The following is a 14523-nucleotide window of genomic DNA, read 5'->3' as shown; positions in this document are numbered from 1 at the left end:
GATGACATCTAATTTACTCATAATTTTATTTTAATGTCCATAGCTTTTGTATCATATCTAACATCTTTTTCAAAAAGATTTATTTGTTTATATGAGAGGCAGAGTTACAGACAGACGGGGTTGGGGGAGAGAAAGGGGGGGGGGAGAGAGGGAGAGGGAGAGAGGGAAAGAGAGAACATCTTCCATCCTCTGGTTCCCTCCCCAGTTGGCCACAATGGCTGGAGCTGAGCTGATCAGAAGCCAGGAGCCAGGAGCTTCTTCTGGGTCTCCCACGCGGGTGCAGGGGCCCAAGCACTTGGGCTATCTTCTACTGCTTTCTCAGGCCATTAGCAGGGAGCTAGATCAGAAGTGGAGCAGACAGGATGCAGGTGCCACAGGTGGAGGCTTAACCCACTATGTCACAGTGCTGGCCCCTCTAACATCTTTTTACTTAACCCAAGATCACATAATTTTCTACTACTGTTGTAGGAATTTCATAGTTTTAGCTCACACATTTAAATTTATGATCTATTTTGATTGAATTGTTGTATAGACCAATGTAAAGGTCAAGGGTTATGATTTTCATATATAAATCCAATTGTTCCAGCACCAATTTTGAAAAACCACCCCTTCCCTAGGACCCAGAGATTGTTGAAAAAAAGTAATTTACCACATCCATGAATATGACAGTCTATTTTTGGACTTTTCTGCACCAGTAATCCATGCATCTATCTCTATACCAATGCTGTACTGTGTTAATCACTATAGCTTTATATGAAGTACAAAATTAGTAAGGGTGAGTTCCTCAACTTTCTTCTTTTTCACATTGTTTTGACTATACTAAATCATTGGCATTTTCATACAAATTCCAGGATTGGCTTGTGAAGTTTCTACCACTCCAAAAAAAAGTACCTGTTAATTTTGATAAAAAAATATGCTGATTCAGCAATTTAATTTGGGTGTTCTAATCCATGAAGATGGTATATATTATATTAATTTAATTTATATTTCTTTCAACATGATTTTATAGTTTTCAGTATATCTTTTTACAGTTCTTAAGTTAAATTTATCCTATTTTTGTTTTTAAAGATTATTTTATTTATTTGAAAGGCAGAGTTACACAGGGAGGTGAAGACAGAGAGAGAGACACACACACAGAGACAGAGACAGAGAGTGAGAAAGAGAGATCTTCTAACCACTGGTTCACTACCCAAATGGCTGCAATGGCTAGGGCTGGCCAGACTGAAGCCAGGAACCAGGAAGTTCTCCCATGTTGGTGTACTTGGGCCATCTGCTGCTTCCCCAGGTCATTAGCAGGGAGCTGGATCAGAAGGGGAACAGCTGGGATTTGAACAGTGCCCAAATAGGATGCCAGCATTGAAGGCAGCAGCTTTACCTGCTATGCCACAATGCCAGCCCCCAGGTTAAATTTATTCTTAAGAATTTTAATCTCTTTGATGTTGTTATACAAGGAATTTGTAAAATTTCATTTTCAGGTTGTATGTTACAAGTGTACAGAAATTTAACTGACTTTTGTACATTGATCTTATATCCTGCAATGCTATTGAACTCTTTAATGTTCTAGTAGTTTTTCTGTAGATTTCTCAGGCAAAACTTTCTACCCACAATAATCACAATGTCTGTGAATAAAAACAATTATATTTCTTCCTTTCTCATGCCTATGGTCATTGACTTTTGTATCTGAATTGCCAGCGAACTCCTCTTTGCACTGTACAGTGAGGCCCTTGTACCTTTTTGATGAATGCTGAAGCCAGACTTCTGTATGACCTTCTCCCTGATAAAAATGACTGTTTTTAGCTAGTGCATAATGTCACTGTCTATCAGCCCAAAACTGTTTTAACAGCATTGCCATCTTTATTTACATAATAATATTTGGACAATTATTTCAAAAGTCTCAATTGCATTTTGTACTCACCATTTAGGGGAAAGTAGGGGAACAGAAAATGGGAAAAGGAAAGTGTTTTATTAAGTATGAGTCTCATAAACTTAATAACAATTGAAACAAGATGAAAATCATTAGGCATGCTTAACGTGGCAATTCGTTAGCCTCAATTAGGTGCTCATTGGATTGAATAAGCTGGTCAATCATGAGAAAGAGAAAAATTAAAAAACACAATATGGCATAGTGAAAACACTCATATAATATCAAAGGCTGCCTCTAAACTGCAAAGTGTAGCTAGTGATTTTAAAATATATTTTAGGCCTTTGGAAACAGAACCGCCTTTATGATAGGCACAACTACTGTTATATTTGGGTACAACCTAACTCACAATTCTTCTGAGGAAAACAGCTGAGTCTCAGAGTCGGGGAAATACATGGACTTCATGTAACCTCACACAGCTTCTGAGAAAGATATAATGATACCCACTTAAAAATCAGAAAACAGACCAAGAAATTTAAGTAATTTGCCAAAGCACATACAGGAAACAGTGAGGACCAGATTAAAACCCAGGTCTTCTGGGTTCCAAAAGATGTAAACCGCACCCCTAGATTCCTGAGCAGCCCATTTCCCGGACCCATACCCCAAAGCCTCAACGGATCACCCACTGCTCACGAAGGCTCTGGTTCCATGTCTGCTACGGTTTCTAACTTTGTCTGCATTTCCCTAGTGACTCACAAGCTACTGTGCAACAACAGAAGGGAGAACATATCTTCCTGATTTGCTAGGTCCCAAAACAACCGCCTAAAAATGTAAACACTACAATGAAAAGGTTTGAGGTGGTTACATAAATAGGACATGGTGAATAAATGCAGAAAGCTTGATTGGCAATAGATGAGTGATCTTCCCTTAAGTCTGGGGGAGACACGTCCAGGAAGTAGAAAGAACATTAAAATTTCCTAAGGAAGTAATTCAGGTGTTTCTTCTTTGTTTCCACTTTTTGGGTAGACACTTCGAAAACTGAGTGCAGAGGCCAGTGCTGTGGAGCAGCGGGTTAACGCCTTGACTCGAAGTGCTGGCATCCCATATGGACTCTGGTTCAAGACCCAGCTGCTCCACTTCCGATCCAGCTCTCTGCTATGGCCTGGGATAGCAGTAGAAGATGGCCCAAGTCCCTGGGCCTCTTCACCCGCGTGGGAGACCCAGAGGAAGCTCCTGGCTCCTGGCTTCAGATTGGCTTCAGATCGGCTTAGCTCTGGCCATTGCAGCCAATTGGGGAGTGAACCAACAGATGGAAGACCTCTCTCTCTCTGCCTCTCCTCTCTCTGTGCAACTCTGACTTTCAAGTAAAATAAATAAATCATTGGGGCAAAAAAAAAAAAAAAAAAAAAGAGAGAGAGAGAGAGAGAGAGAGAGAGAGAAAGAAAGAAAGAAAGAAAGAAAGAAAGAAAGAAAGAGAAAGAAAACTGAGTGCATTCCAAAGCAGAGAGGTTACCACAGAACCACTGCATGGTGGGCAGGTAACAGGCTCTAATCTTAGGCACAGGTGATTCAGACAGGCCAGATAAGAAGAGGCCTGCTTCCATGATGAGGATACAGCACAAGAAAAAGGAAGCAAGGTCGGAAGTGCAGCTCATTATGCCTTAAGTGAACAGTCAGTAGACACTTTGGACTTGTCGGTTAATTAGACAGCATTTCAATAGGCTCTTTTCATTAAACAAATACTAATAATACTAATTATGGCTCTTCCTGTACTCTGGGCAATACGCAAAAACCAGAAATAACTATCTCAGTTCATCATGTGCCAAATACGTCCTGTGTGGAGTGAGAAAGGTATCCGGCATGATTATTACCTTCTGATGGACAAATCTTCGGGAGAGACTTTTCTTTACAAACTTGTGCGTTTGGTATCTTCTACTAACCTGTTCTTTGTCAATTCTCCTTCCCAAATAAGACATTTACAAGGATACTTCAAAAAATTTGCAGAAAACAGAATTAAAACTCAAGTTTACCTTGGTTCAAAAAATTTTGAAATCCACGTATATGAGGGATCTTTAAAACTTTATACAAAATATGCATTATGAACAGCTATGTATGGATTTTTCAAAAAGATTTATTTATTGATTTGATTTGAAAGGCAGAGAAACAGAGAGCAGGAGAGACAGAGTGAAAGATCTTCCACTGCTGGTGTACTTCCCAAATGCCCACCGCAGCAAGAACTAGGCTAGGAATCCCATCCTGGCCTCCTACATGGATGGAAGGGGCCTAAGCATTTGGGTCATCTTTTGCTGCCTTACCAGGCACATTAGCAGGAAACTGGATCAGAATTGGAGCAGCCAGGACTCAAACTGGCACTCCAGCACAGGATGCCAGTATTGCCAGCATAGGCCTAACCCATTGCACCACTCAAGTTGGGGAGTAAACCAGCGGATGGATGCACCTGCTGGTTCACTGCTGGGGCCAGCAGTGTGTTAAAGCCCCCGCTGCTCCACTTCCGATCCAGCTCCCTGCTAACATGCCTAGGAAAGAAGCAGATGATGGCCCATGAAGCTCCTGGCTTCAGATCAACTTAGCTCTGGCCATTGCAGCCATCTGGAGAGAACTAGTGGATGGAAGACTTCTCTCTCCCTCTGTAACTCTATCTTTCAAAGAAATAAAATAAATCTTAAAAAAAAAACAAAACCCCAAACTTTAAAAAAAAAACTTGTGCCAAAATAAATACATCTTTCAATTCCATTTTTTCTGTGAAATTTTTGAAATTTTCATCAAATAGATGAAATAGAATAGAGGTCAGCAACTATAAACATATACACTATTGCCTATTTTGGGGGAAGAAAGTTTTATTGGACAAATTCACATCCATTCATTTACATATTGTCTGTGACTACTTTCTTGCTATAATGGCAGAATTAAGTTCTTACTACTGAAACATTGTACGCCTTCTAAAGCTGAAAATATTTCCTACCTGGCCTTTTAGAGCAAGTTTGCCAACTCTGGTGACAAAATACTTGAAATAATATAGAAAATACTCCAACTAGAATGTTAAAAAAAAACCCCAAGATAATCACAGTTATGTAAAATAAATCTAAGTGGGCATAGAAAAAAGACCAAGAATGTAAGCAGCTGGATTTGGGTGATGGGTGTTGTGAGTGATCTACCTTCTCCTACCTGTATTTGTAATTTCTTGGAAGGACATTTTTACATTTCTTTTATAACAGAAAAAAACTACACTTCACTTGACCTTTGTGCGTGTCTGTGTCTTGCACATAGTGGGCGTGACTCAATTCAGCTCTGTTTCCCAGTTCGGCCCCTCCCCACAGGTGTGCTCAGGGTGGGAGGCAGGAAGTCCTGGGCAAGTACCTTATGCTCATCCCGAAGGTGGGTGTCCAGTTCCTCCGTGTGCTTGGTCTCATAGTAGCAGAGCTGGCATTTGTACGGTTTCAGTTCATTGTGCTTTTCTATGTGTTGCTGGAGGCTCTCGTCACTGGAGCAGGTGAAGGTACATTTATCACAGCGGAAAACGACTCCCTGCAAGTATTTTGACAGTTTGGAACGGCACACTTCAATGGGGACAACTCGCTCTTCTGTGGAAACAAATTGAATGGAAAGATGGGAATTTTTACTGACAGTAAGTAGATGTTCTTTCTTTGGAGTATAAGAAACTCACCCATTCGAATCTGCTACCTCTCCTGGGTCTGGGTTGGTGAATTGCACACACATGCACACTGCCCCTTCCCCAGCCCCCAGAACAACATCTTCCTCTGGCACAAGTTGGGAGTTAAGACCAAAAGCTCTTTCGTACTTAATACCCAGAGCAACCTCCAAACAGAGGAGGGGAGGGCTGCGAGGTACTTGCTAACTCTGGACTGAGGTGATTAGGGCAGGCGGGGAGAGGGGGAGTGGAAGTGTCACCATCTTTACCAAGGTTCATGGTTATCGACAACAATCATTAGCCCGTGTGCCTTCCACACATTATTGGGGCTGGATTTATAGGTATCTGTAAGGCGGAAGGAAACTTACATTAAATGGCCACCAATGTGCCATTACTGTACTGGCACCCTGCTTCTCCTAACACCTCTATGAGGATACAGTTAACTTGCAATTTCACGTATCCTTAAAATGAGGGGCGGGTCTTTAAGTAACTCTCCAAATGCCACAGGCATTGTCAATGGCAAGGGTGAGATGCGAAACCAGGTCTGCTCTGCTGCAGATCCATCATTTTCCATTCTGCTTCCCCTTCTAAGATGTTCCCAACAAGCCTCTTCCACTTGTCCTGAAACCAAGGAGACCTCTAATGTAATATCAAACCTGAACACGAAGATACCTATACACTTTCCCTCACTAAAACTCCCACGTCCAGCTATGAAGAGCTCACAGATGTGATGGCTGCAGGCAACTTTCAGGAGGTGGTGGGGGTCATAGAGAAGATGTGGAGGATTTGTGCCTTTTCAGACAATCTGCATTCTGATTGTGAGAAGGGAAAAAATAAGAGAGAGAGAGAGAGAGAGAGAGAGAGAGAGGATTTGGGTGCTTTTCCCGCTAACAAACCAAATGCTGTAGGGCTGAAAGTGTATGTGCTTGTTTATTCTGCACTCTCTCACCCTTGTGTTTAACTGCTCAAATTAAATTTCACACCAGTCTGCCCAGAGTATCAGCGCACGCGCCAGATATCCATAACTGGGATAAAATTAAAATCTGTGCTATTTATGCAAGAATCAAATATAGCATGTGTTCTCATGCTGTGTCTGGATTTCAGAAGACTCTGGAAGTTTACAAGTGGACACATGCAACATACACTTATATTATTTAGAAACAGCAAATGTATTATTAAGGCAGGAAAGCATGATTTATTCCGAGTCACTGAGTGACAATGTTTCCAGAGCATCAGAATTTTGTGCCGATGCCAGTCACAGGAGTCTCCCTTTCATCACTGGCCTGTGTGTGGCTCCTGGGGAACGTTCCCTACCCAATGTCATGCCTTAATCTCCACTGTAACATTCTAACTGCAGGCAGGCACTGCCTTGGGAGTCCTTGAACGCAGCGATTAATTGGCCAGCAAAACGCTGGGCAGAGGAAGCGTGGAAGGTGGTGTCTGCAACATACTCCCTGGAGCTTTAATGCATATGTTATTTTCCCTATACAAAGAGTCAGTCGCTTATTTAGAAATATAAATATTTTTAAACCAAAGTATAGCAGACAGCTCAGAAACACATGATTATAATGTAATCCACACATTTTCTTAGAATAGCAAATGTTTAACAGTCTTGTAACCATTCAGTTCCATGGTTTGGTATAAACCGAGGAAAAACTGCTTTGGTGTAAACTAGTGAGGCTCAGGAAGCTCAGATGAGGATATTCTAACTCCTCTACCCCGGGGTTTCTCAACGGTAGCAAGACTAACGTTCTGTGGCTGGAGAATTCTTTGTGCCGGGGGACTCTCCTGTGCCTTGCAGGATGTTAATCAGTGTCTGTGGCTTCCACCTATTGGGTGCCAGTCCCACTCTTCTTTTCCAGTTGTGACAACCCAAAATGTCTGCAGAGAAATGTAATCTGGGAGGCAAGATCAGCTCCAGGTGAGAATCACACTCTAAGCCAAGTGCCAGGAATTAAGTGCAACCACCCTGGGTAAGGCACTCCTGGGCAAAGACTCATGAGCAAGCTGGTGCCCACAGCAACAGGGTGAGCGGACCCCATTCTGGGGTATGGAGTTTGCTGCAAGGGCTGGCACGAACCTCACTGGCTCCTTCCTTGAGGCCACATCCCCCTGGCTCTTTCTATGTCTGTTCTTGCCTTTTATCTTGTCATCTTTCTTAGTTCTTTGACTTTGACCCTCCCCTATCTGCCCTGACCCGGCTGACCTCAGCAGAGATAAAGACAAGCAGGGTGTAACTTCCCAACTAAAGATGCTCCCAACATCTTTCAGTTATTCAGCCACTTTGCACACTAAATAACCAGTCCTTTCCAACTTTTTTATACGTCTCCTTTTCAATTCCTCTCCCACCTTGGTTAGTTTTCTTTGCAATTTCGAGTTTTACTCTGTGTACTGAAGTGAATTTGACAGTCATGAATGCTCTGAATACTAGATGTGAATATAATATGTGAATATTATATATGAATAATATGTGAACTCTGAAGTTCACATATTAACAATAAATGTAAATGACACTTCAGCTGATTATGTTAAGCGCTGTTAGGTGTTCTGCCTTCATTGTGATGTTTTATTCTCCTGGAACACCCTGCAAAGCCAGTTTTATGTTCTTCGGTTTACTGATGTGGCAACTGAGAACGGATCAATGAAGCCACTTCCACAAAACCATAGCTTTTGTTCAGCGCAAAGTTGTAACCTCGGAACACAAGTCTGCTGGCTGCAGTCAGTGCCCTCAGCTACCACAGCTGGTAAGAGTTCCCTGTCTCCAGCAACACCCAGTCTGTGCCCTTTTAAAACATAAAGAAGCTATAGATGTCTAAGTTAACCGGTAATACCTGAATATCTTTCAAGCATCTTCTGGATTTGAGAAGCGGTCACTTCCCTCCTTATAAATTGCAAAATATGAGACTTCCCAAAATATGAGACTTCCAAACTTAGACATTATTCGTGTACCAAGTCTCTTAATTACATGGATTTTTACTAAGACACTAATTTTAGAAAAAAGTCAACCTTTTTTCTTTTCTCAAAACATGGCAAACGCAACCAAGATAAAATAAAATAAAACAACAACAACAAGACAGACTCTGAAAGGTGAGCAAATGACTGACAGCACTTGCTGAATGAGACCATTCATTGCTGACGCAAGCGCAGGACATAAACCTAAAGACTGGAATGCTTCCAGGAGGGGACTGGGCCCTGCCTGGACTACAGAAGCTCAGTGCTCACAGCTTTTTTTCTATGGGGGCAGTGACAACCGTGGGTCTTTCTTGACTTCACACCTCTCAAAATTACCTTGGGTAAGAAATCCAGGCCTGAATCACACTCATTGTGACTCAGCTTTCAGCACGGGCTGCAAAATATTATGACTTTCCCAGTTCGACTCTGGGATGGAGGGTGTCTCTCTTCTCCTCCTACTCAGAAGGTGCCTGGGGCTGCACAGGCTGGACCCCAGAGTTACAGCACACTGAAGTCCACATGCACTCGCACTTAGGAGCAGCCCGAGCTGAGAAGTGCATGCTGTGTCAAGCTCCCGTGGAGCTCAGTGGGAAAATCTGCAAAACTGCAACCACAGAAGCGTTGCTTTGGCTCCAGTCCACGAAAAGCCACATCGTCGTGGAGTCCAGAACAACCGTGAAAATTTCTTCCTGAACAGCAGAACACAACACACCCGGGTTTCCTTCCTAGAATGTGCCACATCTCAATGAAGCAGGAAGAAATGCAAAACACCATTCCAGAGGACTGAGTCCCTCTTTAGGCCAAACTAAGACCCGCCCATTTCTCTCTGGTCTAATAAGTGACAAAGGCTGAATCCTAGAGAAACCCATTAAGAAAATAACATAAAAAAAAAAGATTCTAAAAAGAACCATAAAGAGACAAACATAAGCAAGTAAAACAGCTCTTGGTAAGAAGTTATTAAGTTTCGATGTTAGCAGGTAACTACCCTCAAGCTAGAGAAAGCTGGGAATGCCTGCTTTAATTCCAACAGGCAAAAGTATTGATGGGGTTGAAAGGGAATATACAATTGCACTAAAGTTTAACAAAACAGGAAGGTAGGAAATCTCATTGTAGGTTATTTTCTTCAAAATGATATGGATCAGATAAATAAGGAGAATTGACTTCAACATACAAGTTCGGTTTTTGTCTATCTTTTGGAAAATAAATTTTCTAAATCCATGCCAAGTGGAGACCAGGAGCAGTGAGTGCACAGCTACATAACCACAATGCACATATTTAGCAAAACTGTGTTTACCCCTACAATTCAGCCTGTGCCCACTTTTGCAGGCTCACTATCAGGGTGCAAGGTAGATGTGGGCAAGGTTGTAGCATGAGGCATTGCACACCTAAAGATGACAAACTCCATTGAAATGTGCTCATTTTACTAGTTTATTCCTTCTTTTCCCATTAAAGGTCAAGTTCTTTCAGTATACAAACCCTGCCTGACTCTTCATGGTTGTATCCAAGAGCTTCAAATGATGCTAATCTACATTTGCTGCGTGAATGAAAACCCAGTAGAAGTCCTACCACCGGGGCCGGCGCTGTGGCCTAGCAGGTAAAGCCGCTGCCTGCAGTACTGACATCCCATATGGGTGCCAGTTCTAGTCCCAGCTGCTCCTCTTCTGATACAGCTCTGTGCGGTGGCCTGGGAAAGCAGTAGAAGATGGCACAGGTGCTGGGGCCCCTGCACCCATGTGGAAGACCCAGAAGAAGCTCCTGGCTCTGGTTTTGGTTCGGCAAAGCTCCAGCCGTTGCAGCCATCTGGGGAATGAACCAACGGATGGAAGACCTCTCTTTCTGTCTCTACCTCTCTCTGTAACTCTGCTTTCAAATAAATAAAATAAATCTTAAAAAAAAGTCCTACCACCAGCTTTAATTTTTCCCAAGTTAAATTCATCAAACCATGGCCAATTTCATCTCATCAAATACTGATCTGACCTAATTTCCTAGTTTCTCAAAGAGATGGGTCTAACAATATTTTGCTTTCAAGTTTTCCTCAATTCAAATTCAACAGATGTCTAATCAGTAACCTTATCAAAACTCGTCCTGGCTTCTTATCTGTCTACTGAGTAATGTTCAGACTTCTACATTAGTAACCAAACCCTCAGAATTTGGCCAGAACACACTTTCCTGGTATGCTTCCTATTCTCTCCAGGCACCTAGAATATTCTAATATCATACTGCAAAACATGTCTGGCTTCCACTGACCTCAGTGGCTTATTAAATTGTTTCCCCCATAGAGTGGGTTGCATAGCGTTCCCCAGAAATTTATGTCTACTTGGAATCTAGAATGTGACTTTACTGACATGTTGAGCCTTTGCAGATGTAATTGGTTAAGATGAGATCATACCGGATTAGGCCCTAAATCAAATGACTGGTGTTGTAAGAGGAGAAGACACAGAGACACACGTGGGGAGGAAGGTCATTTGTAGATGGAGGCAGAAAGTAAAGCAGCTACAAGCCAAGGAGGGCCAAGGAACCTTAGGAACTCATCACCAGCCTTGTGGTCATCTTGGTTTCAGACATCTCACCTCCAGAACTCTGAGAGCACATTTCTGTTGTTTAAAGCCAACCAAATGGTGTTGCCATAGCCCTAGGAAACGAATGTACCCCATCTTAGATCTCAGCTTGTTGACATGCGGCTCAGTTTGAAAGCCTTCCTCTCTACCTCCTTGTTCTACCCCATACAGAAATGCACCTGCCATGGTGAATCCTCTAGAAACTCACCATGCACTATCTCTCACACACATCTCCTTCTGGAGGGCAGGGACCTCATCTTGCCCAAAGAACCAAGCGTTGTGTGGCATGGAAGAAGCAAATCATAAAGGTCTGCTGACTGCATGTATGCCCTCGTTTGTCATGGCCAACACACATCTGTGATTAGCTCTCATTCAAATTTCCCCTGAGTGAAATAATGGATTCTTCTCTTTTCTTCCTACTTAAATGTATAACTTTTTTCTGGACAAAAAGCTGTGGCAACTCCATTCTTGCCAGCAGCAGCTCTGTCTCAGGGTCAGTTAAGAGGTTGTTTTTCCTGTCTTTCATTCCAAGTATTTTCATTAATTAAGGCCTCAGAAAGATGCTGTCTGCAGGCCCTAGAGACCCGAGATGTTTATTCACGCAGGGAGGAGGAAGAGCACAGGTGCAGAAGGAGTCACATCTTGTTACTTTAAGATCAACTCTACCCTGTAATTGCAAGGCAGAAACACAACCCTGCCTCTTGACTTGCCAAGACAGCTTCCCACTGAGCTGCCATTTTGAGTTGAGATGGACACCCGTGGCAGGCCAGGCCACAGATGGTAGGCTCACGGTCCTAAAGCACTCTGCACCTGTGGATTGATGGTCTTCATCTCTACCTCTAGCCCTCGGATACTTCCACCCTTGGACCCAGCTGCCACAGTCACTAGAACTCTCAACGGGCAACAGCACCTTCCCAAGGACAGAGTGATGCCTGTGGTTAAAGCCAAGCCTGGGGGTAGGGAAGGGGGAGGCATGCCATACAAATCTGGATCCTGATTCCTGCTGTTTCTGGACCTGTTTGCTCCCTGTGCATCAAGGATAATGGTCATATTCACTGCACAGGGTTTATGAGAATACTATACCATGATATATTGTAAAGCACCAGAACAGTGCCTGCCACCGAGGAAGCACTCAGTAATTGTAAGAGTTGTGGTTGATATTGGCATCATTATTACTTTTAATCTTCAAATGTTGTATCTTTTCAGACTGGCGCTTTCTGATTTGAAAAGGACAATAGTTAGATACTCAGAAAATTATCCTCCTATGAGGGATGGGACCTTTTTTTCTGCCAAGTGGAATATTTGTAACATCACTTGTGGGCTTACAAAATTATCAACTTAAAAATTAGCCCGCTATAGATTTATTGAATTTGAGCCCCACCTGTGGTTGCCTTAGCAGGACCAGACCAAATGCTTTCATGGGTCTCATATGCCTGCAGGTCAGACGTTCCCCACCCCTGTTACAGAAGAGGCTGTTATGTGACCAGTGGCAGGTGACGTGATGACCCATGGGTGGGCTCCAAGGACAGTGGTTGACTAGTAGCTTCACTGCTTATTGGTTTAGTGACTTTAGTTCAGTTATCCCAGACCCCCCCGGTCCTAAGAACTTACTATTATATTTGTGGGGGATACAACATGTGCTATATTATACACTGTTCTCTGCAGGAGAACTCACCGGGTCTCACAAACACCCTAGGTCTAATTTATTCCGGTTTCTTCTCTCCCTGATGGGCAAGAATCTCAGGGCCAGAGTTGCAGCCCACTGCTAACAGGTGTGCAACACCTCATGGCATCCACTAAGTATTGAAATTCCCAGCTTTTTTCATTGTATGTGAACTTTCCACCGGTTCTGCTTGCTTGCTTGCTTGCTTTCTTTCTTTCTTTCTTTCTTTCTTTCTTTCTTTCTTTCTTTCTTGACAGAGAGAGTTAGACAGTGAGAGAGAGAGACAGAGAGAAAGGTCTTCCTTCGTTTGTTCACCCCCCAAATGGCCACTATGGCCGGCGCCGTGCCAATCCAAAGCCAGGAGCCAGGTGCTTCCTCCTGGTCTCCCATGCGGGTGTAGAGGCCCAAGCACCTGGGCCATCCTCCACTGCCTTCCCGGACCACAGCAGAGAGCTGGACTGGAAGAGGAGCAGCCGGGACTAGAACCTGGAACCCATATGGGATGCCAGTGCCACAGGCAGAGGATTAACCTAGTGAGCCACAGCGCCGGGCCCATCAGTTCTGCTTTCTTTTGCAGTCGCATCAATTTCTTCAATTGTCTCAAACCTACCATTCTGCGAAGGTACCTTTAAGATACATTAAATGCTTTGTGAAATGAAAGGCACCACAAATGAATACCCTAACCAAAATAAAAAAGTCCAAAGAAACATTCCAAATTATAACAAAAATGTTGTCTTTCTCAGCCTCAGGTTTCACATATATGAAACAGGAATCTGGGTTATGTGAGGAGGTCGTCAAGAAGTTCATAGAAAATGTGTGGGTCTCAAGAGCTTTTTGGCACCAAAATAAACGTGCCCTTTCCTTTCATCCTTTAAAGAACTATTTGCATCCTCTTCGTAGTACTATCCCTCCCAACGCTTTTGGGAGATGAGGTGACTTCTGTGTGCGTGCGCCAAGGATGGCACGCTGTAGAGCAGTGCTCAGGGCCTTAGTGTCTCATCTCCCTGTGCCCCCTCCCCCTTTGTTGGATCCTCAGCTCGGGGAGAAGTCATTGAGCTCATTAGACATCGAAGCTCTGAAGCTGCCAGGCAGCAATAAGGGAAAAGAGAGGCAACCACACAAAGCGAGGACTCACGGCTTCTGTCTGCTCAGCAGCAGCGCTACTGATGGCCTCCACCCAAGCTGTGCTGGGGCACAGAGCCACCACGACACATGGGGAACCGGAAGCCAGGTAACTGAGGCAGAACAGTAGATGGGACCGCTTGGGCCAGGAACTCCTGCCTAAATGTTCCTAGCTTGCAGTTGGATGCCCTAGCCAGCAAGGATCTCACATCCCATTAGAGCACGGGGGTGGGGGGTGTGTGTGGGGGGTCAGAGACATCTGATAGTGCTGAGTGCGAGCCTTCTACGGTGCCTGCAGCAGAGATGGGTGAGCGCATCACAAAATGAAATAGCCAAAGGCAGTGCCTGAGGGAAGTGCGGGGCACTCCACAAACACCCCAAACACTCAGTATTTCAGAGTCAAGGACATCTCAGCAGGACAGCAAGTGACACGTTAGAGGCACATGGGGCAACTGATTGCAAAGCTCCCAAAGTGAGAGGCAAAGGAGGACAGGAAGGACGAGGAGGTGAGGAGAGAGATGGGAAGACTGGCAGATGAAGCAGCAGCCGAGACTGGCAAGGCATCTCCCCGTAATCTTTTTCCATCCACCTGTGGCTTGAATCTTTTTGGACAAAGCACGTCTACAGAAACATAATTTTCCTCCCAGTGCAGAGGGAGCCTGTTGTTTAGCAATGTTTTGATTGGCCAAGAGTAGAC

At 43.7% G+C, this 14523-nt stretch overlaps 1 protein-coding gene across 12 annotated transcripts in view; it reads right to left on the bottom strand.

The window, feature by feature from the left end:
* ZNF462 (zinc finger protein 462) overlaps positions 1-14523 on the bottom strand; it is a 148799-nt gene that overhangs the window by 20825 nt on the left and 113451 nt on the right. For all 12 annotated transcript variants that reach the window (XM_051855978.2, XM_051855976.2, XM_051855984.2 and 9 more), the window contains one exon: positions 5240-5463. In XM_051855978.2, coding sequence (XP_051711938.2) covers positions 5240-5463 — 224 coding nt within the window. The remainder of the gene's footprint in view (positions 1-5239; positions 5464-14523) is intronic.

This window comes from Oryctolagus cuniculus, chromosome 1 (genome assembly GCF_964237555.1).
Source record: "Oryctolagus cuniculus chromosome 1, mOryCun1.1, whole genome shotgun sequence".
In the NCBI taxonomy this organism is placed as follows: domain Eukaryota; kingdom Metazoa; phylum Chordata; class Mammalia; order Lagomorpha; family Leporidae; genus Oryctolagus; species Oryctolagus cuniculus.
The sequence above is the reverse complement of the archived record's forward strand: the minus strand, read 5'-3'. Positions and strand labels throughout refer to the sequence as shown.